Below are 25893 nucleotides of genomic sequence, written 5' to 3' on the forward strand. Positions count from 1 at the left end.
GGGAGGGCATGCCAGGGGGTGGGCACACCACCGGTAAAGGTGTGGAGGTGGGAGGAAGGTGCAGAGCCTGGCTGCCCTCCTGAGGTGCTGCCTTAGCCCCCTCCCTTGTTGGCAGGCCTTGTCTCCCCAGGTGGACAGGACACAGTGGGTAGAGTTGGACACAGGCGGGTGCTGGCTGATTTGCCTGGGACTCTGGCTCAGCAGGAAAGTGGGTCAGGGCAGAACCACTGGCAGGAAGGCCTGGCTGCCGGTGGAGGTTTGTGGTCTCCGAGAAGGCCTTCAGCGATGGCAGATGCTGGGGCCCTGGAAGATCCGGGTTGCCCAGGACCCAGTGGGTCCCAAAGAGCAGAGTTCAAGTTCTGACACCCATGTCTCCACTTTGTGCGTGGCCACTGGGAAGCCACTCAGCCTGTCTGAGCTTCCGGACTACTGGGAGCCATGGATGGGATACAGTGGGTAAGGTACACATGGAAAGCACTTTATAACTCTCGACAAGAGGACTAATGTTCTCCGCCATCTGCCTGTGACCTCAGACCAGCTGCTTGGCCTCTTTTGCCTCAGTTGGCCATATATGGGAGCTCATGGAATGAATGCGGTGACTTATGCATCAAGTGCTCAGAAGTGGCCCAAGCACACAGTAAATGTGCAAGACATATTACTAGATACATAATAATAAAACGTGTATTGTGTGCTTACCATATACTGGAGATGCTGAAGAGACCAGCACAGCAAGCAGCCCAGTGGGGGAGACATACATGGTCACAACCACAGAGAGAGGTGTTATGAACACGGAGGGACACTGAGGCCCTGTGGGGCTCCTGCTGTCCTCAGGTCATAGAGGGTCACAGAGGTTACAGGGAGGTCTCTGAAACCCAAAGACCAATTTGTCCTGGGGTCCCAAAGACTGGGGGCAGGAGTTCTCCCCATAGGCCCCGGGAATCTGCAACCCCCTAGGAGCCCCTTTCCAGGCCAGGCCCCACAGGGCGCTGGGACAGAGGACAACCTGTGTACCATGAGCTGGCTCAGGTTCAAATCCTGGTCTGCTACTTTGTTACTGGGTGACCTTGGACAAGACGCCTCCCTGTACCTCAGTTTCCTTACATGTCTGCTGAATGTTAAATGTAATGCTTGTGGGTCGAATAAATGACCTCATACGAACGGGGCCATGTAGACCACAGGAAGGGGGGTTTGTGACACGAGCCCGTCATCCACAGTGGTCTGATTATGGATGTATCTTGGGGATGCAAGTCTGGGCAGAGTGGAGGGGAGCAGGAAGTGTGTGGGGAGCGCACAGTTAGGCCCCCTACCTGGACAAAAGCAGGCTGCCTTCTCTTGGGTTGTTCCCCCGCCCCCGCCACTGCCCCCGCCCCCAAGCGCCTCCAGCCGCCCACCCGGCTCAGCCCTCCGTTCCGCGCCGCTAGCACTCCGGGCCGCGTTTTGCGCGACTCCGGCCCCGCTGGCGTGGGGGGGGTTGGCTGAGGGGCGGGGGACAGAGGTGGCCGAGGCGCGAGTCGCAGCGGCCGCCGCGGCTGGCTGAGGAGATGCGGCCGCGGCGCGCCCCTGGTCCGGCTGCCGCGCAGCGCCCCCCCCGGAGCCAACGCCAGCGCGCGGGGGGCCGGGGCTGAGCCCCCTCCCCCAGCGCAGCTCCGCGGCCCGGGGGCGGGATCGCGCGCGCCCCCAGCCCCCCTCCCCACCCGGGATGCCCGGCTGAGCCGGCCGGGCCGGGACAGGTGCGCGCACCGACCCCCCCATCCGCGCCCTCCCGCCCTCGCGCTCCCTCCCGCGCACTCGCGGCTGCCGCGGCTTCGAGGTGAGCGCCCCGGGGCGTCTGCGAGAGGGGCCTGGGGAGGTGCTGCCCTGGGGTTGTCTGTCGGCACGCAGATGGGGGGCTGAATTGTTAGCTGGGGCAGCCAGGTCAGGAGCTATAATGGAAGGGGTGCTGAGGACGCCGCCACTGGGAAGGGAATGGATTTGGGGCCGTGAAAGGGTCTGTGGGGTGCTATGACGGGAGGATCTGTCAGCAACGCAACTGGGGAGGGGGCTGGATTTTAGAGGGGATCACTGTGTGGAGCGTTATAATGGGGTCCAGTAGCAACGCTTTGAAGAGGCTGGATTTGGGCCTGGGGCGCTGAATGAGGCCCCATAATGGGGGTGTCCAATGGCACCGCAGCTGGGGGCTTGGATGTGGAGCTCTAATGGGGGTTCTGTCGGTACCGCAGCGGGTGGAGATTTTGTCCAGGGGGGCCGTAGGAGGCACAATAATGGGGGCTCGCGGCTGCGCCGCTGGGGAGCTGGATTTGGGCCCAGGTGGGGGGTTCAGGGTATGCAGGGGGCTTGCTGGCCGGGGATGTGGGCTAGTGTTGGGGGGCGGGGCCCTGAGGGCTAAGTCGAGGGCCACTGGGGGCTGGGGTGGTGGTCTCCGCGCAGTGAGGCCCCACCGCCCCACTCCACGGTCTAGCCGCCGCACCTTGGGCCCCTGAGCCTTCTCCAGCCTCCTGCCTGGCCCAAATCGAGTCCAGGGCCCCGGCCGCGGGGGAGGGGCCGCGATGAGGGGAGAGAGCCGACGGTTCCGGATACCCACCGCGGCAGTGGGAGCCCCGGGGGTTCGGGGCGCCCCAAGAGCTGACAAAGGGACAAAGAAAGCATTTCTCTCCAAGCGCGCCGCTGGGCGGGGTGGGGGCGCCGACTGTGGGCCCCCCTCCTGCAGGCGCTGATTGGTCCCCGGGGAGGGGGTCACGTGCCCCCCTGTCCTGCTCTCTGCCTCCGGGAGTCCTCCGAGTTTGGGGCACCTCCCAGAGGGGGCGCTGCGGTAGGGAACCCCGGTCCCTGCCCCTGCCCCGGACGGGTAGACTCTGGAGCTGGAAGTGTTTGCAAGAGTTCTGCGACTGGGGGCAATTCACATACCCTCAGCCCCGATTAGCCACTCTCTAGCTGAGGTCTTTGGCATCTTACCCCTGAGGTTGTCATCTTTGACCCCCAGACCCAAAGGGTACTGGGGTGCGGGGTTAGTAGAGGAGCCCTCGAGCTTTGGGGGTCTGAATTTAAGGAAGAAGGAGTGGGGAGGACCCCCACCTAATTTGCAAAATTGCATTTCTTCGTATTTCTCTGGATTCCCTCAGCTTCTCAAGGGGTCCAAATCAAATTCCCTTTCCAAAATCAAAGTTCAGTACAGGTGGGGCATTTCCCTCCCCCGTGCGCTCCCCACCCCCCAGCCCTTTTCCCATATCCTAGTAGACAATTTCTTTCAAGGATGAAAATTTCAGACGTATCTGGGCAGTTGCTGAAACTCTATTTCAAGAGAGTCCAGTGTGTAGGGAGATGGCTCGGGGTTGTAGGTGGGGTCAGGACTCTGGAGGGGGTTCCCAAGCTCTCCAGGAAGGTGGCTGGAGGTCGCTGGAGCCATAGGAGACCCCTTGGATATTGGGCAGGTGGCAGCCTGCCAGAGCCTCATGAAACTGTAATGCATCCACCCTGTACCAGCTCATTCCCAAGAGCAAATGAGAAAACTGAGGCCCAGGGAGGCAGCAGAGTGGGTGAAGAGGGAAGCCAGGCCTCTCCACTCCTGGGGCTGCTAGATGGGGTCAGGGGAAAGGTACCCTCATGTGAAAAGACCCAAGTGCCCTCCCAAACGTTCCCCTGGAACCCACTCCCCTGTCTACCCTGGGCTGCGCAGAAGTTAGACCTGGAGCTTCCAACACCCCACCCCTCTCCAAAAAAAAAAAAAAAAATCAACATAGAGGAAAAGGCAGGGGGCTGAGAGGAAGAGCACAGCAGTGTGACCTCAGACAGATCTTAGCCCTCTCTGGGCTGTGGTCTCCCCAAGAGGTACTCTTTGGTTTTAGGAGCTGAGTGGAGGGAGATGAAGCAGAGAGAGGTCACACAAGAATGCCCTGGATCTGTAACCTCTCCACAATCCTTCCACTCCCCCCCTGCCTTCTGCCAGAGCTGAGCACCCACAGGTCCGCAGGGTCCTGTCGCCTCCTCTGCTTTTAGGTGAGACGGTGTCTCCAAGTGGAGGTATTGAGTGACCTGGGAGGGGCTAAGCTTTGGTTTTTTGCCTCTTCTTGGGCAAAGAAGGTGCTGGAGATTTCCCCTGTCGGAGTGTTTTGCATCTGCAGTGGCTGCCCAGGGCTTGTGACAGGAGTTGCTGGGGTTACCTGGGGCTGGACCTGAAAGATAGAAATCAAACTGTCCTTGGAAAGGTGACCCTGACGTCAGCCTGCAGGACAGGTGAGCTGGATCCCCAGGGGCTGAAGGACATGCCGGTCACTGTCCGTCTCCTGGGAAGGAGAGTGTCCCTAGCTGACCCTGGGTGTGGCACTGTCTGGATGCCTGGCCCTTTGCTGGGTGATGCCGGGGGCCCAGAGAGGCCTCAGCCAGGGGCAGGACAGGTAGAAGCCGGGAAGGTTGCCTGGAGGAGGGGATGCTGGCACTGAGCTTGAAGGATGTTGCCAGGAGGAGAGGGGGACAGGGATTCCAGGTGGAAGGAATGGCAAAGATAGCCACTGTGGGGCGTCTTGTGTGAATCCTGAGTGGCTGGACTATTTTAAGAGTGGGAGACAATGAATAATGAGGCTTGTGAGGTGGCAGGGTCTGTGAATGCCAAGCTGAGGAGAGGACTTTATCCCAAGGGCAAGAGGGAGCCATGGAATGTGTTAGAGTAGGAGAGTGAATGGGCAACATTTCAGACCTTGAGCAGCAGTGAGGAAGGGTAGCTACCAGGAGACAGGCTACTGGAAACCAAATTAGCTGCTTGGAGGGATGGTGAGTTACCTGTCCTGGGAGGCAAGCAAGTGGAGTTGGACAGCCATGTTTACAGAATCCTGGAAAAATAATTTTAATAGTGGTCTGCTCCAGATGACCTTCCAGATTTCTTCTAAATTTCCAGGTGCTCTGGCTTTTCTGAACTGAAATGTTTAAGATAATATGCTTCTAAAATCCTGTCATTTAAGGGGCTGCTGATTCTCAGACTGATAAGCCCAAGACACAGCAGTGATTGGGGTTGACTGTGGGTAGAGCCTCATTTAGCAGAAATAGGGAAACTGAGGCTCCAGGCAGCCCCCGATGGACATAGGCCCCAGCCACCTGCTCTACATCCTGTTGTTGAGTTCTCTGGCAGGTGGCTGCAGGGTTGGGAGCTCAGGGGACAGAGCCCCACGCTAGATAGCCCCATGATTGTGAATGGTGCAGCCTTGGCTTGCCAAAGCCGGGGTTCGGTGTGTGACCTAATGGGTCTGGGCCTGAGCCACAAAATTATCTTTTATTATCACAGTCATTCATCACCTGCCCTTCGGGGATGTCCAGATAAAGTGACAGAACACTAAGGAGGTGACTTGGGACACGGGGACCTTCGGACCTTTTTCCGTCCCTTCTGACAGGGATACGGGGTTGGGGGAGAAGGGCACCAGCCACCCTCAATGACTCTTCACTGTCTGGCCCCACGGTCCAAAGGTGGCTGCCCCAGGGCCTGCTGGAAGGGAGGCTCAGTCTAGTGAGGACTACATTTCCCAGGGTGCACCTTGGCCCAGGCTGAGCCTGTACTCCAAAGGGAGCATTGTGGTTTCCCAGAAGGGCCCTAGGGGAGACCTGGTCCAGGGCAGCTGGGGAGATCTGTCACTCAACAAATGCTCTCGGTGCTGTGCCCCATGCTGGGTGACACTAGGATCCCAGAGAGGGATGCTTTAGCTCTGGTTGGCCTTCAACGGGGAGGGGAAACAGAGGTAGGCACTGGCCCTCTGCTTCATGGGCAGAATGAGCAAATGGGGCTGGGGAAAGCTGGGCTCTGCCTAGTTAATCAGAGAAGATGCATTGAGGAGGGGCATTGCAGCTAGGACAGTGATGAATATGTAGGAGTTCACCAAGGGAGACCACATGTTCTCTGGTAGTTTCAGAAGGACCTTCTCCCTTACCTGTAGTCAGAGCCCCACGAGCAGTGGACAGCCACTGTGAATTATTGCCATTAGACATTGCCACAACAGTGGGATCAGACTTACATCGTTGGTTTGAGTCCATTTCTTCATTCATGCCCCCTTCTCTGAGCCTCAGTTTCCCCATCAGTAAAACATAGATACTGTTCTCCCTTTCCTATGATTGAACATCTAAAAAATAGGATGCAGGCAAAATGCATAGTCCTGTTGTTTTTCTTACTCCAGAAAAAGGAATAACTTTGAAAAGCAGAAATTTGTGGCCTCTGGCCATGTGTCTCAGTAGGAGTGGTGGGGTCTTTGCTCTCATTTGATAAATGGATAAATATTTAATGAACACCTACTATGTGCTGGCTGCCAGTGACCCAGCAGTGACCAAGGTCGACTGGGCCCTACACTTGTCACGCTCACAGCCAGGTGGGGATTGGACACTAACTAGAGAGGTAAAGTAAATCAAGTATAATGAGTGCCCTGAAGGCAATAATAATGGATGATGTAGCGGAGAAGGGTGGGGCTGATGGAATCAGAAAGAGTGTCTGATGGTCAGGAAGTGTGTCTCTGAGGAGGTGGCATTTGAACTGACAGTTGGAAAATGAGAAAGAGCCAGTTGTTCAGACATCTGGAGGAACAGCATTCCAGGAAGAGGGCAAAGCCTGTGCAAAGGGCCTGGGGCAGGATTCTGCCTGGTGCGTTGGAGGAACACGGAGGAGGCCTGTGTGGCTGGAGCAAAGTGAACGAGGGGGAGAGCGGGAGGAGGTGAGGGTGGGTAGGGGATGAGGGCAGATCATGCAGGGCCTTGTGGGCCACAGGGAGGACTCGGGCTTTTACCCAGAGGGAGGTGGGAGCCCTGGAGGGCTGTGGGCAGAGGAAGGTGGGACCTGACTCAGGTAACCACAGGTGCCTCCTGGATGCTGCAGGGAGGATGGATGGTGGACAGCAAGGGCCAGTGCTGGGGATGGGGGTGGGACAACTCTACTGGTCCAGGTGAGCAATGATGGGGGCTGGTCAGGCCGAGGCAACAGAGGGGAAAACAAGTGGGTGGATAGGATAGATTTTGGACTTGCTCATGCGGGGAGGGGCTGAGAACTTCTTTCTCTGGGGGCAGGTAGTGCTATGGTTAAGAATGTGGTGTCTGGACCAGACAACCTAGGTTCAAATCCCAGCTTGGCCATTTCCTAGCTGTGCAATCACTCACCCACTCTTCGCCTCAATTTTCTCACTTTTAAAATCCTGAGAAGAATCCTTACCACTTACCCCACCAGTACTTTCTGTAAAGCCCCATAGCACAGGGCTTGGGACATAATAGATGTTTTGTTGTTGTTGTTGTTGTTGTTATATTTTTTCCCTTTAATTGTCAAACGTAATTTAGAAAACTCAAGAAGCGAAAGTCCATTTACTCATATTTTTCCTCTTTCTGTGGTTCTTTCTTCATTCCTAATATTCCAAGATTCCTTCTTTCATCATTTTCTTTTTGTTTTAAGAATTTCTTTTTTTTAAAATGTATTGAGGTGACAATTGTTAGTAAAATTACATAGATTTCAGGTGTACAATTCTGTATTACATCATCTATAAATCCCATTGTGTGTTCACCACCCAGAGTCAGTTCTCCTTCCATCACCATATATTTGCATAATAGATTTTCCATAAGTGTTTGCTATGATTTCTCTTTGAAGGTCTGATTCCCAGGCTCAGGAGAGAGGAATGAGGCCCAGATTGAAGTGGCAAATTCCCTGAGGTCACCCAGCAAACCAGGGACCCTGCCCCTCGCTGTTTTTCTCCATTGATGCACATTTCTCAGGCCCCATCCCCCAGAGCCCATGTCGCTCTGCCAGCGTCTCTGCCATTCCTGAGCCCTGACTCACTAGGACTTGTGGTCCGCTCTGACCCCAGGGCCTTCCCATGGGACCTATTTCCCGCCTTTGTCTTCTTCAAGTTCATTCGCCAGGTCTTCCGTTCCCAGCAGCACTTGGCACAGCCCTGCCTGCCTCCAGCTCCGTATCTCTCAATAGTGTCCCCCTGCAGACTCTTATTTGCCCTGTTCCATTTGGGGATCCCTGTGTCCTCCCAGGCAGGGCTTCTGGAGAGGGGCAGTGACTGGAGGAATTCCAGGGCAGGGGCTCAGCCTGGGGGAGAGGAAGGCTCCCAGAACCCCAAGTGAGAGGGGCCAGGCTCTCCACCTTCTGCTCTTAGATGGAGGACACAAAGGGCAAGGACCAGATCTCTTAGTCCTCCCTAAAGTGGAGCTTCCGAGAGCCAAACCTAACTTCCCTCTGTCCCCCAAAATTGGATCCCAAAAGCAGAGCCTGACTGTATTTCCTCCAAATTGGCGCTGAGGGCCCATCTGCCCCCAGACCTGCCCAGGGCCCTCCACTTGGTGCCCAGCCCCAGGCCCAGCCCCCTCAGGTGGCCTGTTTCCGGGCCCCCTAATTACCCGCTGAGTATAAATGACACTTTAATTTCCTCGGAATGGTCGCGGCATCACCGACAAAGCAGCCCTCCCTTTCCCATTCCTAATTACAAGTTGCTGCTTCCGATTTGCCTCCTGGCGGCCCAATTTCCAAACAGTGATTAAAATTAATTACCTGGGAGCACCCCCTCCCCGTCTGGATCGGGAACCCCGGGGACCTGCCCGTGTCCCCCACTCAAGGTCCTGCCTCTGCCACCTGGTCTCTTCCCTGGTTCCCTGAGTGACCTGGGGCAGGACAGCCTGGGTCTCCACTCGCTTAGTCTCGAAATGTTTATTCAGACTGTGCAGCCTCGTAGACAGATGGCACATCGTGGGTGCTCAATAAATGTCAGCAAGAGGCAATATAACCACATGGCTGTGTTCAAATGCTGGCTGTATCCTTCCATGCTAAGTTGACCTTGGCCAAGTGATTTAACCTCTCTGAGACTCAGTTTTTCCATCTATGAAATGGGGTGATGGTGCTGATCTCTGCCTCATCCAGTTGGTGTGTGCAGGAAATGAGTTTATATGTGTGAAGGGCTCTGCCCAGCACGTGGCACACACAGAGTAGGGCCTTCATAAAATCTTAGTTTAAATCTCTGCTCTGCTGGGCTGCTATGGGATAGACATGGCTCAGGTATTCAGAGTACCATCCTCTCCAAAGGAGACACTAAGCATTAATGGAGTGCTGACTGCATGCCCGGCTCTGTACCAAGACACACAATCCTCTTCACGACTGAACCCCCGGCTGTGTTGGCACATAGTTGGTGCATAGGAATAAACATATCCTTGCAGCTCTTTTGTAAGTAGGGACTGTAGGACATTTGTTCAGCCGGTATTTGTTCAGCACCTACTGTATGCCAGATCCCCTGCCCTCAGGGAGCTGACATTTTCATCCCTGATTCACAGGAGAAGAAGCAAGCCCAGAGGGGGAGCGCATGTAAGCCAAGGCTGCACAGCAGTCAATACAGTTTATTAAGTACCTACTATGTATGCGTAGCTCATTTACTCCTCGTGATAACCCAGCGGTGATGGTTATCATGCTTGGTGCACTGATGGGGAAACAGGAAGGAAGGTCGAGGATGGAGAGGGATGCACTGGCCGCCTCCCAGGCTGGGGGGGCGATGAGTTAACTGGCATTGAGAGAGCGTTGGGGGACAAAGGGACCTCTCCCCAGCCCCCCATGCCTAGGACCCCAGGGACACCCTCTGGCTGCTCGGCCAAGTTCCTAGACAGCTCTGGAGCCTGGCTGGGCTGTCATGAGTGTGACTGAGGCAGCTGGAGGAGGCAGCTGTAAGCAGAGCCGGTAACTAGACCTGGACAGCACAGGGGCTTGGCTGTCGGGCCTCGTTACTCGATCTCCCCAGGGACACCGGGCCCCAGGGCTGGAATCCTGGGGAGGCCGGGCTGACAGGAGCTCCTTCTATGGAACTGGAGATGGGCATCCACCCTCCGCCCCATCTTTGCCATGGCAGATGGAGAAATAGGGGCTCCAAGCTTGGCCTGAGGTCACTGAGTTCCTGCCATGATACAGAGAGGCCCAGACAGGGTGAGCTTCTGGCTCAAGGTCACCCAGCAAGGACACTTCATGTAAAGTGGACCAGGCCCTGTTCTAGTGCCTTATTTTACAGATGGGGAATCAAGGCTCAGTGTCTTTTCTGGAAAAGGGGGAGAATCCCAAGGGTCCTTCCGCCACCTGCTGGGACCTTCTTGCTATTCCTTCAATAGTTCTAGTTACTATGAGCTAATCACCATGCTCAGTCCAAAACGGCAGCCACTGGCCGTGTGTGGCTATTGAATCACCAATGTGGCCACTAGGAAATTTAAAACAACACATGTGCGTGAGTGGTTTTCTGTTGGATGGTGCTAGTCTCAATTATGTCCTTGCATCCTCATAGCAACGTATTAGGATTGGATTTATAGTCACCCACCGTTTACAGACGGGGAAACTGAGGCCCAGAGAGGGGAAGTGACTGTCCGAGGTCTCGCAGCTGATAAGAGGCAGAGCTGGGATTTGAACCTAGAATGTGCATTCCAGAGACTGGGCTGCTAAGCTGGGGCTGTTCGACAGGCACTGTTATCTGTCCAGTCCTCTTTCTGGGCCTCAGTTGCCCCACCCTGCCAGTGAGATTACACTGGGGGGCAGGGCGGGAAGGTAGGGAGACACGGGGGTTGACCAGCCTGGTGCTCGCACTTAATTGGGCTCCTTGTTAACTGACGACCAGAAAGCCATCATGCAGCCAGCAGCTTCCTGGGTGTGTGTTGGGGGGGGTGTGTGTGTGGGTGTGTGTGTGTGTGTGTGTACTTGGACATACAGGCATGTGCGCACACATATGTGCACCACCCACCACTGCTGGGGCACATGTGTGTTCTGTGGTGGCATCAGTGGATATGTGTGAACACACAGATGCCGTGATATGCAGTGGCCATCAGGGCCCGTGGACATGCATGGGGGGACCCACCCTCCTGCGGACACCCATGCATGCTGCAGAGGTGATGAGCAAAGTTGAGCCACGAAGGAGGTCTGATCTGGGTTCAACTCCTGGTGCTAACACTTAGTTCAACATACAACAAGCCATTATTGAGCACCAATGGTGTGCCAGACACTGTGGGGCCATGACTTAGACACACCCAGGCCTGCCCTCATGGGACTCACAGTTCAGGGGGGCAGACGGGCTCTGAATGGGCTGTTATGTGGGTGGTTATTTCATTTGGGAGTCCGAACATAAGGGAGCCCGCTTCACTGAGTTAGGTCTCTGGAGATCTTGCTAAAATGCCGGTCTGGTTGGTACGGGACTCTGCATTCTAATAGCTCCCAAGTGAGGCTGAGGCTGCTGATCCGAGGACCACATTTGGACCACAAATGTCTAAAGGACCCTTTGAGCGAGTGACATCAGGTGGGGGTGGGAGGTACATGGGGAGGGGCGAGGCTGCTGGAGTCCAGGGTGATGGGGACGGGGGCGGGGGGGGGGGGGATTGTCTCTCTGAGGAGGGAGCGTTTCAGCAAAGACCTGAAATAAGGAGGGAGCCATGTGGCTATCTGAGAGAAGAGGGTTTCAAGTGTGGGGGAACAGCCCGTGCAAAGGCCCTGGAGCAGGACCATGCCTGCATGTTGGAGGAACTGTGAGGACACCCGTGTGGCTGGAGCAGAGTGAGCAAGGGGGAGATAGAGGAGAGGAGGGCTGCAGGGGGATGGGGACAGGTAGTGCAGGGCTTTGTGGGCCTGGGGAGGACTTGGGCTTTTACCTGAGGAAAGAGGGAACCCTGGAGGGCTTTGGGGAGAGGGGTGACAAAGCCCTGACTTAGGTGTTCACAGGCTCTCTCTGGTGGCTGCTGCAGAGGGGACAGACTGGGAATGCAAAGGAGGGAGCCAGAGGGGACCTGGGTGGAGGGCCCACGTGGGAGATGATGGGGGCTAACCAGCGAATAGACTGGGAAAGGGTGAGAATTCTGGATAAATATGAAGACAGAGCCCAGAGGGGTTGCTGGCATTGGATGACAGGTTGAGAGAATGAGGCTGGGTAGAGCGGGGGTGTCGGAGGGAGTTCCGAGGTGATTCCCAGGTGTGGCTTGAGCCCTCAGCTGAAACAAGGAGCAAGGAGGCTCTAGTTGGGGTGGGGGAACATCAGGGTTAGTCAGTAGTTCAATTTGATCTATATGTCCAGCACCTTCTAGTGAAAATCTCTCCAGGGTTTATGTTTTATCTGTTGTTTGTTTTAAAACTTACCAGCTGATCCTTAAAATTTATACTCAAGTCTCAGGTTCCAGGCGTAGCCCAGACACCCAGGCCCAAAGAAGTGCCAGGTGGGAGAAAGATTCCAGAAGGAAATTCAAACGTATGACGAACTTACAGTAACTAGGCTGTGTGGTACCTGGGAAGTCAGTGGTACCTGGGGGAAGTGTGATGATGGGAGGAGCTGAAGCAGGGTGGCCTTGAGGAAGTTCCATCCCTGCCTCAGTTTCCTCATCTGCACAATGGGATTGCCTGCCAAGAGTTGGAGTAACGGTTGAGGGATCAAGCGGAGAGGCCCAGCCACAGCTTGAGCCCTCCTGTGTGGGAGTGGTCACTTTATTGCTTTATGTCCCCCCCCCCGCCCCCACTCCATGGGCATGAATGCATGTCCCAGGACTGCAGGCAGGCAGCATGCTCCTTCTGCAGGCACACAGACACATGGATGCCTGGGTGCCCTGCACTCCATGGGGCATACATGCCAGCCACACGGCTTCCCTGCCTTGTGGCAGCTCCTGGTGGCCAGGTGCTGGGGCAGGTGGTGGGGCCGCTTCCGGACAGGCGGGCGCCAGGCGGCTGCTAGCAGAGGCGCCTCGAGTTTCATGGAGAGAAACAGATGGTCTTGGGGGGGAGTGACGGGGGTGCTGAGGCCTCTGGTAACCCAAGGTCGGGGGGGTAAACTGAGGCCACGTACAGGGGGTTGGCCTCAAAGTGGCCCAGACTCCCCAAAAAGAGCACGTGGGGTTCAGTTCTGTATTATCACCAAAACGACTAATGTTAAATGGCACCGGGCATCACTTCATACCCGTTAGGATGGTACAATCAGAAAACATATTAATAAGTGATGGCACGGAGGAGGAGAAATTGAAATCCTGTGCACTGCTGGTGAGAATGGAAAATTGTGCCGCCGCTGTGGAAAACTGTATGGCAGTTCCTAAAAAAAAAATAAACAGAATCATCACATGATCCAGCAATTCCACTTTTGGGTATATACCCAAAAGAATTGTAGCAGAGTCTCAAAGAGATATTTGCTTGCCTATGTTCACATCAACATTATTCACAGTAGCCAAGAGGTGGAAGCAACTCTAGTGTCCAAACATGGATGATGGATAAACACAGTGTGGTCCGTCCAGACAATGGGATATTATTCAGCCTTAAAAAGGAAGGACATTCTGACACCTGCCACAACATGGATGAACCCTGAGGACATGTTCAGTGAAATAAGTCAGACATGGAAGGACAAACCTTGCGATTCCCCTTATGTGAGGTCCCCAGAGGAGTCAGATTCATAGAGACAGGAAGTAGATGGTGGTGCCGGGGGCTGGGGGAGGGGAGGGGAGTGAGTGTTTAGTGGGGACAAGAGTGTCAGTTTGGGGAGATGGAAAGTTCTGGAGATGATGGTGGGGATGGTTGTATAACATTGCGAATGGACTTAAGTCACTGAATGGTACCCTTAAAAATGGTTAAGATGGTCAATTTTATGTTATATATATTTTATCACAATGTAAAACAAAATGTTAAAAAATAAAATAAAAACCAAGGCACAGAGCAGACAGAGCAGCTGAGAGGCCAGGGTTCCCCGGGCTGGTGTTGTGAGGGAGGAAGCTTGAGGAGGGGGGTAGGCGAGAGTGGGGCTGGCAGTCAAGTTGGAGGCCTTGGACGCCAGGCAGCGGCTGGGTCCTGGATCCAGGGTCTTTGGGAGCCATGAGAGGCTGCAGAGCAGGGGAGGAGCCGGGGAAGGAAACTCTTAAGGAAGCAGGCCGTGTCTGTGCACACATGGGATCTCGGCGTCCTCTGAGTCACAAATCCTGGAAGTTCAGGGTCATGGAAAGGAAACCCTGTTGATCTACGCAAGGCTTTCCTGTTTTTGGGCCCTGAAGACCAGGAGGCAAGCACTCCAGGCTCAAGTTCCCGAGTCACTTCCACCTCCAGGGGCTCGGAATTCTCAAGCTGTGAGAACAGGGCAGGACTTGGGGGTGTCCCTGCTGCTGAGACAGGGAAACTGAGGCAAGTGGCTTGCCCGGGATGTCTCAAAAGGACAAAGCTGTGGGTTTCTTACTCAGGGCCTCCAGGCAGCACCCCTTCTGGAAGGGGCGTGGAGGGCTGGGTTCCAGAGGGTGAGTTCTACACACACTCTCACCAACCAGACCATCACTTTGGGGGAAGGGGAGGGTCTCTGCTCCACACACCTGGAAGGTTCTTTAAATTCCCTTGAATGGGAGTGGGAAGCAGGCCCCCTGGAGAGGTAGTGAGGCCCTGTCTCAGGAGCATTGGAGCAGAGGACAGAAAGGCTGGACTCGGGAAGGAAGTCAGACTTACCGGGGCTTCTGAAGTCCCTGGCCAGCTGGAGTATTCAGAGATTCTCAAAAACTGCAATTCCTAGATTGTGGTTTAAAAACTTCCAAGAGCCTTTGAAATTTTTTTGAGCTTTTCATTTTAAGATGTCTATGTTTTAATTCTAAGACTTCTTAATGTATCTTTTGAGATTGAATTTTTAAATATATGTTTTGAAATGTATCTATTATCATTATTCACTTTTAATTATTTAAAATCATTTAATTTTAAAAGTTATTTAAATATTCTCATTATTAATTTTTCGTTAGAAACCGTTTCCTGAGCTTTCACTAAAATGTGGTAGGAACGTTATTCTGGTAATTAAATAAGTGCTGGTATTATTATTGTTAGTGCCACGATTGCTGTTATTTTAAATTATGCCAACCTGGAATTTTTCTGGGAATTGGTCTAGGCCGCCGCGGCTCACGTGCCCCATCTGGCGGCGGATGCCGGGCCTGCAGGCGACGCCGCTCACCACCCCACCCCTCGCCCGCAGGTGTCACCTCTCGTCGCCCCGACCTCGCCATGCGGACCCCGCGAGTGCCCCCTCCCCTCCCGGCCCTACTGCTCCTGCTGCTGCTATTGGGGGGCGCCCACGGACTCTTCCCTGAGGAGCCGCCGCCGCTCAGCGTGGCCCCCAGGGACTGTGAGTGGAGGTTCTGGGGGAGGGGGCGTCCCAAGGGAGGGTCTTGGTCCCCAGTTGAGCCTGCTTCCCCCCTCCTACCCAAGGGCTCACCAGGCCAGGCTCACCCGTCCTGGATTACACCCCTCTCCACTCCCTTCCCCAGACCTGAACCACTATCCCGTGTTCGTGGGAAACGGGCCAGGACGCCTGACCCCCTCAGAGGGCGCTGAGGACCTCAACATCCAGCGAGTCCTGCGGGTCAACAGGACGCTGTTCATTGGGGACAGGTATGGGGACTGTGGGGCAGAGTATGCAGAGTGTGGGGAGGCGCTGGTGGCCTTTAGGAGGTTTTGCATGATGGGGCCTGTTATTTGTCTGGAAAGTGAATGTGTGTCCCTGGGGTGGGACTTTAAAGGGTGCTGAACTCTGGGTATGACTGGAGTTCATACTACGGAGCAGGTGGGGACAACTGTTTGGTCAAAATTCACTAGGTACCTACAGAGGGTGCTGAAGTGGTGCCTCAGGGCTTCTCTGAGGAGGTGACATTTGAGTTGAAACCTAAATGATGAGTCAGTGATGAGGAAATCTGGGGGACAGGCAGAAGTCCAGGCAGAGGGCACCGTCTATGCAAAGACCCTGGGGCCGTATAGTGCCTGGTGTCTTAGAGGAACGGCAAGGAGGCCCATGTGGCTGGAGCCGAGTGAGGGGGAGGGCGGGAGGAGGTGAGGGCAGGGAGGGGCCAGAGGCCTCTGGCCTCTGGCCCAAGGGGGAGAACTTCGGCCTTTAGCTCAGGGAGGTGGGTGGGCGCCCTGGAGGGCTGTGTGTAGAGAAGGGAGGGCACCTGATTCAGGTGCTCACGGGCGCCCTCTGGTGGCTTATTTGGGGAGGGCAGACTGTGGGGGCTGAGTTTGGAGGGGACTGAGCTGTTCCAGATGGGAGACGTTCCTGTCTGGAATATTGTGGTGACCACAGAGGGGGTGAGAAGTAGGTGAATTCTCAGTAGACATTAAAGGCAGAGCTGACGGTGTCATCTGATGTGTTGGATGTGGGCGGGTAGAAGAAGAGGGGAGTTGAGGGTGACTTCCAAGTAGTGGCCTATGCCCCTGGAAGGACAGAGTTGGACAGAGGAAGGTCCGAGATGGAGGAGCGGGGAGGAACAGATTTGAGGGGACCATCGGGCTCAGCTTGGACGCACGGAATGCAAAAGGCCCGTGAGCCCTCCGCGTGGAGCTGTTGAGGGGCAGCGACTCCAAGGCTGGAGCTCGGAGGAGGCCCAGGCTGGAGATAGGACTGTGGGCATTGCTATGAGGGGTAGTCAGGATTAGCGTGGATGAGCCCACCCACGAGGGGTGTGGGTGGAGAAGGGAAGAGACCAGACAGAGTCTGAGAGGTAGGAGGGAAACTAGGGAAGTTTGGGGGGCAGGGGCCCTCCTGAGGATGGAGTTCCCAGGAGGAAGTGGGACGTGTGGAGAGGGGGAGGACAGACAAGTGGCTGCTGTACTTAACACGACGGTACCAATGACCGTGACCAGGGCAGTTTCCCTGGCATGGGGAGAGGGGTGAGAGCCTGGAATAGACTGAGGGGCTGAGTGGGGTACCTGATCTGATATAAAGACCTTGGGTGTAGCCTGTAGGCCGTCCGGTGGGTAAGCCGCCGGTGGTTATGTTAAGACGTCTGTATGTGCTAGATCGACTCTTACACCCATTCTAGATCAACCTTTAGGGTATGAAGCGGTTGTAAGGGCATACTCATCCGCAAGCATGTGAAGTCACGTTCAGTGTTGGAGTGGCTGGTGGCAGAGGTGTTACGTGTTGGACACCACCTCTGCCATCAGGAGGATGGAATGCGGGGATTGGAGGCCCCCCATAATCTCACTAACTACACCCCTCCCCTAGGGACAACCTGTACCGGATAGAGCTGGAGCCGTTCACCTCCACGGAGCTGCGGTACCAGCGGGTGAGGATGGGCTGCAAACGGGAGGGGAAGGGGCAGCACCTGGGGCTCTCACCAGGTAGATTCGGGCCTGCCCAGCGGGGGTCCCTAGGGCTGTGGTGTACCGCGCTCCCCTCATCGGTTCTCTGTGCCCCCAGAAGCTGACCTGGCGCTCCAACCCCAGCGACATCAACGTGTGTCGGATGAAGGGCAAGCAGGAGGTGAGACCTGGTCACGCCCCCAACCAGCCACGCCCACTCCCACAGCCACGCTCCAGTTCATCCTGGTCACGCCCATGGCATATCCTTTTTCCCCTTCATCCCTGGCCCTCTTGGAGCCTGGTGATGCCATGGCTACGCCTAGAGCCTAGCCACGCCCCCAATGATCCTTAGCCATGGCCACGCCCATGGACCTGGTCTTTCCATAGCTGGTGGCTGGCCCTGATACAAAGTACGGATTTCCATGTCTTTGCCACGCCCCCACCCCAGTCCTATTTTAAGTGTGACACGTCATGGCCACGCCCGTATCCCTGGGCCCTCCCTCTGCCCGAGCCACACCCTCTCACGGCCCACAGCCTTGCCCACACCTACCTTGGCTTGGCTTCTTTATTCCCTCTCCACCCCAGGGCGAGTGTCGAAACTTTGTAAAGGTGCTGCTACTTCGGGATGAATCCACCCTCTTTGTGTGCGGTTCCAATGCCTTCAACCCTGTGTGCGCCAACTACAGTGTGAGTTTCCAGCATTCGAAGCCTTGGCTGGCTCAGGTCCAACCTCCAAGCCTTTGCTCACCTGCTCTCCACTGGCCGTCCCCTTTCCCCAGGCCATATCACCTCCTACAGAAAGCCTTACTGGATATGCCCTCCTTGCCTCCTCACCCAGAGTTCAAGATCCGAAGATCATATTTAACCAATTATATAACTAACCTACTATGATCGACTCTTAGACCCATTTATAGATCAGCAAACTGAGCCCCAGAGAGGTTAAGTGACTGATCAAGTCACACAGCCTCCAAGGTGGAGCCAGGATTCCCCTTGGAGTGGGGAGATGGGGGAGCTGGGGACTGCCAGGTGTGGCCAGAAGCTCTGTCACTCAAGCCTTGTCCCCCTGCAGATAGACACACTGCAGCCGCTCGGGGACAACATCAGTGGCATGGCCCGCTGCCCGTATGATCCTAAACACGCCAACATTGCCCTCTTCTCTGGTGAGTGTCCCCCAACTTTGACCATCTGATGGGGCCCCAATGTGGAGCAAGTCGTGGCATTTTCCACTCTTGGAGTTGGGGTCATTTAGCAGGTGTCTGGAGACCATCTGTCCAGCTGTGAAACAGGCAGAATCTCAGCTGGAGTTAGGGCTCAGTGGAAGTTGGGGCTCAGCCTGGGCTCAGGGCTTATATGAGGTCAGGGCTCCACCTAGAGACAGTGGCTCACTGAGGTTCAGAGCTCAGTCTTGGAAGATCAAGTATTGACCCGCAGCCCCTGGCCTCGACCATCCAATCTCTCACCTGCTTCCCCCCGTCACCCCCATCCAGAAGGAATGCTCTTCACAGCCACTGTCACCGACTTCCTAGCCATTGACGCCGTCATCTATCGCAGCCTTGGAAACCGGCCCACTCTGCGCACCGTGAAACACGACTCCAAGTGGTTCAAAGGTGGGCTAGACATTCAGCAAATCACCCCACCACAGTAAGAGTCCCAAAGGAGATAGGGAGAGGAGGACTCCCATGTCATCTGTGGAACCTACTGGTCTCTTTAAAGACAAAACTAGAGGAAAGGTTGAAGTTGGGTCTAAAGTAGAACTTGCTGGAAATGGGTGGCTTAGAAGCCCCAAATGGAACCACAAGAAGGGTATAGAGGGAACTCATCTCTTTAACACATGAGGGAGGAAGGTGACAAAAATAATAGATCTTGCTGTTTGTGGAAGGTAGACACAGTAATTTTAGGATTTTCCCCCCCGAAAACCCCAAAACTTTGAGTCTAATTTCTTTTGCCTGGATAATGAGTCAATGTGCCCTTTCACCATAAAAGCAGCCACCCAGGCTGATGTGTTCCCAGCTCCAGAAACACCCTTTCTCATGTCAAGGGCTGGGTTCTGACCCCTCCTCTCCTGCAGAGCCCTACTTTGTGCATGCAGTGGAGTGGGACAGCCACATCTACTTCTTCTTCCGGGAGATTGCAATGGAGTTTAACTACCTGGAGAAGGTAAGGCCCTCCTCCCCTCCCAGAGAGGCCCAGGCAGTGCAGCCTGGGGCTGAATGCATCCACGCCTCCATTGATGATCTCCTTCACCATTTCCTTCAAAACCCTTCATTTACCCATCCATCCATCCACTAATTCATCCATCCATTCGTTCCTCTATCCCTCTACCTACCCACCTACTCCAGCAGCCAGACAGTTGGTGCATAGACTACCATTTACCACCAGTGTGACCTTGGGCTGGTCACTTCGCTTGCTCTGTGCCTCAGTTTCCCCATCTGTACACGGGGGCTATCAGTGGGCCCTCCTCTGTAGAGCTGTGGGAGGAAAGTTAGAGATAATGAGAACCAAGTGCAGGGTCCATAGCGAAGAGCCGTAAATGCAAGTGATTATGACTGTGACTGCCATGGCTGCCGTGGTCCTCACTGCCATCCCCACATTCCCACCGGGGAATCTGGTGCCCAGCGGGCTACAGCTGGGGTCCCACCCTGAGCCAAGGCCAGGTTCCTCCACTCTGGCCTGCGTGATAGGCCAGGCCTCCCGGGACACAGGGCTCAGGCCCCGTCTGTCCACTGTCGCGCCAGGTGGTGGTGTCCCGTGTGGCACGAGTGTGCAAGAATGACGTGGGGGGCTCCCCTCGCGTGCTGGAGAAGCAGTGGACGTCCTTCCTGAAGGCGCGGCTCAACTGCTCTGTGCCCGGGGACTCCCATTTCTACTTCAATGTGCTGCAGGCCGTCACGGGCGTGGTCAGCCTGGGGGGCCGGCCCGTGGTCCTGGCCGTTTTCTCTACCCCCAGCAACAGGTCAGTGGGTGCTAATGGAAGCGAACTGGGGGCACTGGGTTGGCATGAGTGGAGAGGTCCCACATTCACTCATTGCATATTCCCTGGTGATGGGCAAGATTAGACCCACAACAGGCCTCGGCCCCAGCCGTGGAAGAACAAAGCCAGACACTGACCCTCCAAGGCCTTTTGGCCAGAACGAAGCAGAGGGGAGGCATCAGCATCGTCTGCTTTTGGAGGAGGGAATCAGAGAGAGCTGCCTGGAGGAAGGGATATGGGACCTAGGCTTCAGTGAGTGTGAGATGAAAGAAGAGGGAAGAGCATTCCAAGGTGGAGGAATAGCGCGTGCAAAGCCCATGAGGCTGCAGTGAACTTGGTGTGTTTAAACACAATAGGGAGGAGCCCATGTGGCTGGAGTGGAGGGAACGAAGGGGAGAGTGGACGATATGAGTGCAGGGAGGTGAGGGGCCACAGAGAGGAGCCTGGATTTTATCCTGAGAGCACTAGGGAGCCATGGGAGACTGAGGAGCAGAAGAGGAACAAGGTCCGATGTGTTTTTAGAAAGCCCCTGGGGAATGGGGGGTAAGGGGGCAAGAGTGGCATCTGGGAGACTGGACATTCAGGCAAGTGACAATGTGGTCCTGGACATGGGTGGCCATGGAGGAGCTGAAATATGGTCTAGCCTGAGCACTGTACAGGAGACAGAGTGACTGCATGGGGCAGGTGGGTGACATCTCTGGCCCAGGGGACTGAACAGCTGACAGCTCCGGATGACAAGGAGGATTCCTCCACACACTTGCCCGAGGCAGTGCTCACCACTCTTTCATCTAATCCCCCAGCATCCCTGGCTCGGCAGTCTGCGCCTTTGACATGACACAGGTGGCTGCCGTCTTTGAAGGCCGCTTCCGCGAGCAGAAGTCCCCTGAGTCCATCTGGACGCCTGTGCCAGAGGATCAGGTGCCAAGGCCCCGGTGAGAGCCCCCTCCGTCCTGAGCCAGGTGCCTGGGTGCGGTTCTGTCGCCACGACTGAGGGCCTGGACTCCCAGGTGGTTATTTGGCTGTTGCTAAGTTCAGCTGTACCCATTATACAGATGGGGAACACTGCGGCCCTTGGGGCAGGGCAGCGGGTCCCCTGGAGAATCAGAGCCCCTATACAGGGATCCCCACATCTGCCCTGACCACCCCCCACCCCCATCCAGGCCTGGGTGCTGCGCAGCTCCTGGCATGCAGTACAACGCCTCTAGCGCCTTCCCTGACGAGATCCTCAACTTTGTCAAGACCCATCCCCTGATGGACGAGGCGGTGCCCTCTCTGGGCCATGCGCCCTGGATAGTACGGACTCTGACACGGTCAGTCCCCGTGTGTGGTTGGGGTCCCAGTGAGACAGAGGGTGGTGATGAAAGCCCAGGCCAGAGTTGTGGGTTGGGAGGGAGGACTGAGCCAAGTGCGGACACGAGGGGAGGATGGAGAACAGTCTTGCTGAGACAGCGTGCAGCTCTGGGAGCTGTCCAGAGACACACGGAGAGACACATGGAGAGAGGGAGACAGAGAAACACAGAGCAAAAGAGACAGCGACACAGAGAGAGACACACACAGAGACAGAGAACTTCCGGGAAAGACGGGCCCAGGTGGTAGCCCTGTTTAGGGGTCTGTTTTGGGGGAGTATGATGTGTACACATGTAACCACGCCTGTGCCCATCTTGCCCGTTGTGGGTGGTGTCTTTGCATCTGCTCAGTGGGGGTGGGAGGGGACCACAGGGGCTGTGTGGCTAACCTGACCCCTCCTGCCCTGGCCCCAGGCACCAGCTGACACGAGTGGCTGTGGACGTGGGCGCCGGCCCCTGGGGCAACCAGACCATCGTCTTCCTGGGCTCTGAGGCGGGCACGGTCCTCAAGTTTCTCATCTGGCCCAACGCCAGTGCCTTAGGCACCAGCGGACCCAGTGTCTTTCTGGAGGAATTTGAGACCTTCCGGCCAGACAGGTGGGGCCAGGCAGAGGCGAGGAGGTGGGGCCAGCAGGCAAGGAGATGGGGCACAACCCTTGAGGCTAACAATCTGCTCACCTCCAGGTGTGGACGGCCAGGTGGAGGCGAGACAGGGCAGCGGCTGCTAAGCCTGGAGCTGGACGTGGCCTCAGGAGGCCTGCTGGCAGCCTTCCCCCGCTGTGTGGTCCGCGTGCCCGTAGCCCGCTGCCAGCAGTACTCGGGCTGCATGAAGTGAGTGCCTCCTGGGCCCACTGCTTGGGGTGTGTGGGGGGAATTGAAGGGAGATGGGCCTGGGAAGCAGGGCAGAGCTGAGTTTGAGCCAAAGGCCCAACAGCATCTTGACCTGTTGAAAGACGAGTGGGGCAGAGGGCGGAGGATTCTGCCTGGGGTGTTAGAGGATCAGCGAGGAGGCCCGTGTGGCTGGAGCAGAGTGAGTAGAGGAGGAGGTGAGGGCAGGGAGGGGACAGGGCAGGTCGTGCAGGGCTGTGTGGGCCATGGGGGGACTTGGGCTTTTACCCCAAGGGAGGGGGGAGCCCTGGAGGGCTGTGGGCGGAGGAGGGATGGGACTTGAATGACATTTTTAAGAGCAGCAGGAGCAGAAGCTAGGGACCAGGTAGGTGGCTCTTTCCCTGACTCTAAAATGGTTGGAAATATCAGATGCAAAGTGTTGGCACCCCCTGACTCTGTGAGCCCTCCACACTGAGAAGCCCCCGCCCCGCACGCACCATCATGGCAATGCCGACACCATTGCACAGAGCCAAGGCACAGACTCTTGGGAACGCCCGCTGGGCTCCAGTTCCAGCTCTGTTGCCTGGGCAGAAGTGAACTTTCCTGAGCCTCCGTTTTCCTGTCTGTAAAATGGAGACTAAATAGTCCCCACTGCAGATATCTGTGGCCAGTACTCCCGGGTTCACAGTAGGAAGCCCTGTGCAAAGAAAGGACTCTGTTTGACAGACCTAAAGGGTCCTTTGTCTGTCTAGGAACTGCATTGGCAGTCAGGACCCCTACTGCGGGTGGGCCCCCGACGGTTCCTGCATCTTCCTCAGCCCAGGCACCAGGTACTAGGGGAAGGGAAGATGGGGGGAGGGTGTCTGACCTGCCTGATGATCGGGGCTCCCTCTCCCCCCAACTTGGGCTGTGTGAGAGGGGTTTTTGCTGAATATGTCTGTCTTCCCCCCGTTAGGGCCACCTTTGAGCAGGACGTGTCCGGGGCCAGCACCTCAGCCTTAGGGGACTGCACAGGTAAGTAGGGGAAGGGGAGGAGGCCTGGGCACCCTCAATTCTGGTCCCCAGGGTTCTCATGCCCTTTGCCACCCTGTCCAGATGGCTGGGGAGACTGGTTTCCATCAGGGCTTTGGAAGGGCAGGAGGTCCCATTTCTGGATAGGTGAGGGACAGACGCCAGGGGACAGACAGATGTATTTACAGGCTTTGAAAGGGACAAAAAGATAATGAGAGACAGACAGCTGCTGGGTACAGATGCCAAGAGACAAATAGACGGACAGGCTCTAGAGTGACAGGGACATCACAGGACAGACAGATGGACAGATTTTGAGAAGATGGACAGACCCCAAGGGAAGAGAGACAGACAGACGGGCTTTGAAAGGGACAAAGAGACATAACAAGGCAGACAGGCAGTCTTCCAGAGGACACATGAATGGGCACATAAGCCCAAGGTGTGGGAGGTATGGCCAGGACTGACCCCTCGCCCACCCCTCTTACTTGGCCCTCCTGCCCAGGACTCCTGCGGGCCAGCCTCTCAGAGGAGCGCGCTGGGCTGGTGTCGGTGAACCTGCTGGTGACGTCGTCAGTGGCGGCCTTCGTCGTGGGCGCTGTGGTGTCTGGCTTCAGCGTGGGCTGGTACGTGGGCCTCCGCGAGCGCCGCGAGCTGGCCCGCCGCAAGGACAAGGAGGCCATCCTGGCCCACGGGGGCGGCGAGGCCGTGCTGAGCGTGAGCCGGCTGGGCGAGCGCCGGGGGGCCGGCCCTGGGGGCCGGGGCGCAGGCGGTGGTGGAGCTGGGGGACCCCCTGAGGCCCTGTTGGCCCCCCTGATGCAGAATGGGTGGGCCAAGGCCACGCTGCTACAGGGTGGCCCCCATGACCTGGACTCGGGGCTGTTGCCCACGCCCGAGCAGACGCCACTGCCCCAGAAGCGCCTGCCCACCCCGCACCCCCATGCCCTGGGCCCCCGAGCCTGGGAGCACGGCCACCCCCTGCTGCCGGCCTCAGCCTCCTCCTCCCTGCTCTTGCTGGCCCCCTCCCGGGCCCCTGAGCAGCCCCCGGTGCCTGGCCGGGCCTCCCATGGCGACTTCCCGCTCACCCCCCACGCCAGCCCGGATCGCCGGCGGGTGGTGTCGGCACCCACCGGCCCCTTGGACCCAACTTCAGCCTCCGACAGCCTCCCTCGGCCTTGGAGCCCGCCACCCACAGGCAGCCTCCGGAGGCCAGGCCCCCACGCCCCAGCAGCAGTCACCCTGCGCCGCACGCACACGTTCAACAGCGGCGAGGGCAGGCCAGGTGACCGTCACCGCGGCCGCCACGCTCGGCCCAGCACAGACTTGGCCCACCTCCTCTCCTATGGGGGGACGGACAGGACTGCGCCCCCCGTGCCCTAGACCGGGGCTCCCCGACGCCTCGGTGGTGCCAGCCATGGGAACCAGGAGCGAGAGACCCGGCCGAGCTCCGAGTGGGTGCTCAAGAACCCCCACCCCAGTGTGGGGGTGCCCCTCCGCCACAGGGAAGCACAACGGGCTCAGCCCCCCTCCCCGACTGGGGCCATGGGACGTGAGGCGGTTTGGGGGGGAAAGAAGGATGTGCTATGGGTTTGAGGTTAACCTGCGTGGGTTTGGGTTTGTTTCCAATTTGCATTTCTTTTGCAGTTTTCTACCCAATTGCACAACTCCATTCTCGGGGTGGCGGCCAGGGGCTTGGAGGTGGCGGGCTGGGGAGGGGGCCACAGCTGCAGACCCAAGCCCTCCCCCAAGGTCCCTCCTTGACCCAGGCTCCTGGCGTGTGTGAGTGTGTATGTGTGTGTGTGTGTGTGTGTGTGTGCATGCCGTGTTCGTGTGCAAGGGGCCGGGAGGGAGGTGTGCGTGTGTATGCCCGCCAGGCTGCTGCTGGCGTGTGCGTGGGGACGGGCCACGCGTGCAGGGTGCGTGTCTGTGTGAGCACGGTGGCCCCAGTGGCCTGGGCGTTGGCTGAGCCAAGGCAGGGGCTTCCAGAGGGCCGGGGGGGGGCCTCCACGGTGCTGGTTAGGAATTTGAGGGGAGACAGAGGGGGTTTCAGACAGGGGGGCTGGGAGGGCCTGCCCAGAAGTTGTATTGGCAGTAGCTGCGTAAAGGGCTGGGGGTGCCGAAGGAGGTTGGGCCCCCCTGTAAATATGGCCCCAGGGTGGTCAGAGGGTCGGTCCCAAGCCACCCATCTCCTTGTGATCTCCCCCTCGACCTCAAGCTGACCATGCATGCCAGCTGAGTGGCCAGCTGAGACCTGGACCCTCTCTGGAGTTTGCCTCCCCAACCCCCTCCCCATCAATAAAACTGTTTACAACCACCGGCCCCCAGGGCTTTGGCTCTGCTCTGTCTCCAGGGGGTGGGACCTGGTCTGTGGCTTAGGCCCAGGGAGTTGGGAACACCTTCGAGAATCACAGCTGTGTCACAGAAGCAAACAGAATTCTGGGTCCCTGTCTGCATCTGGATGGGGGCCCATTTCTGATTGGTCCTTCAGCAAATATTTATTGTGTACCTACTATGTGCCAGGCACTGTGTGAGGACAAAGACCCCTATCCTCATGGAATTCACAGAAGAGTCGGGAGACTGGCCACATACAAGCAAATTAGAACTTGATTTGAGGTAGTGATATATGTAATGAAGAAAAACCCAGATAATGTGCTAGGTACGGGTGACTGGGGTGGTGGTCAAGGAGGGCCTGCTGGAGGAGGTGACATTTG

The 25893-nt window shown here is 56.8% G+C and overlaps 1 protein-coding gene across 4 annotated transcripts; it reads left to right on the forward strand.

Annotated features, from left to right (window-relative positions):
- The first annotated feature begins 1658 nt into the window (after nucleotides 1-1658).
- SEMA6B (semaphorin 6B) lies at nucleotides 1659-25496 on the forward strand. 4 transcript variants are annotated; one of them, XM_033135133.1, is made up of 17 exons: nucleotides 1659-1810; nucleotides 14931-15080; nucleotides 15223-15346; nucleotides 16956-17016; nucleotides 17151-17213; nucleotides 17618-17719; nucleotides 18102-18192; nucleotides 18520-18639; nucleotides 19101-19189; nucleotides 19768-19985; nucleotides 20804-20935; nucleotides 21164-21313; nucleotides 21764-21946; nucleotides 22034-22180; nucleotides 22930-23007; nucleotides 23133-23191; nucleotides 23688-25496. In XM_033135133.1, the coding sequence occupies exons 2-17, from the start codon at nucleotides 14960-14962 to the stop codon at nucleotides 24560-24562; spliced, it is 2613 nt and encodes an 870-aa protein (XP_032991024.1). In that variant the 5' UTR covers nucleotides 1659-1810; nucleotides 14931-14959; the 3' UTR covers nucleotides 24563-25496. The 4 variants fall into 4 exon arrangements, with proteins under 4 accessions (XP_032991024.1, XP_032991027.1, XP_032991026.1 ...); XM_033135136.1 differs by lacking the exon at nucleotides 1659-1810 and adding an exon at nucleotides 3973-3993; XM_033135135.1 differs by lacking the exon at nucleotides 1659-1810 and adding an exon at nucleotides 13964-14107.
- The last annotated feature ends 397 nt before the right edge of the window (nucleotides 25497-25893 follow it).

The sequence above is a fragment of the Rhinolophus ferrumequinum genome, chromosome 18 (genome assembly GCF_004115265.2).
Source record: "Rhinolophus ferrumequinum isolate MPI-CBG mRhiFer1 chromosome 18, mRhiFer1_v1.p, whole genome shotgun sequence".
In the NCBI taxonomy this organism is placed as follows: domain Eukaryota; kingdom Metazoa; phylum Chordata; class Mammalia; order Chiroptera; family Rhinolophidae; genus Rhinolophus; species Rhinolophus ferrumequinum.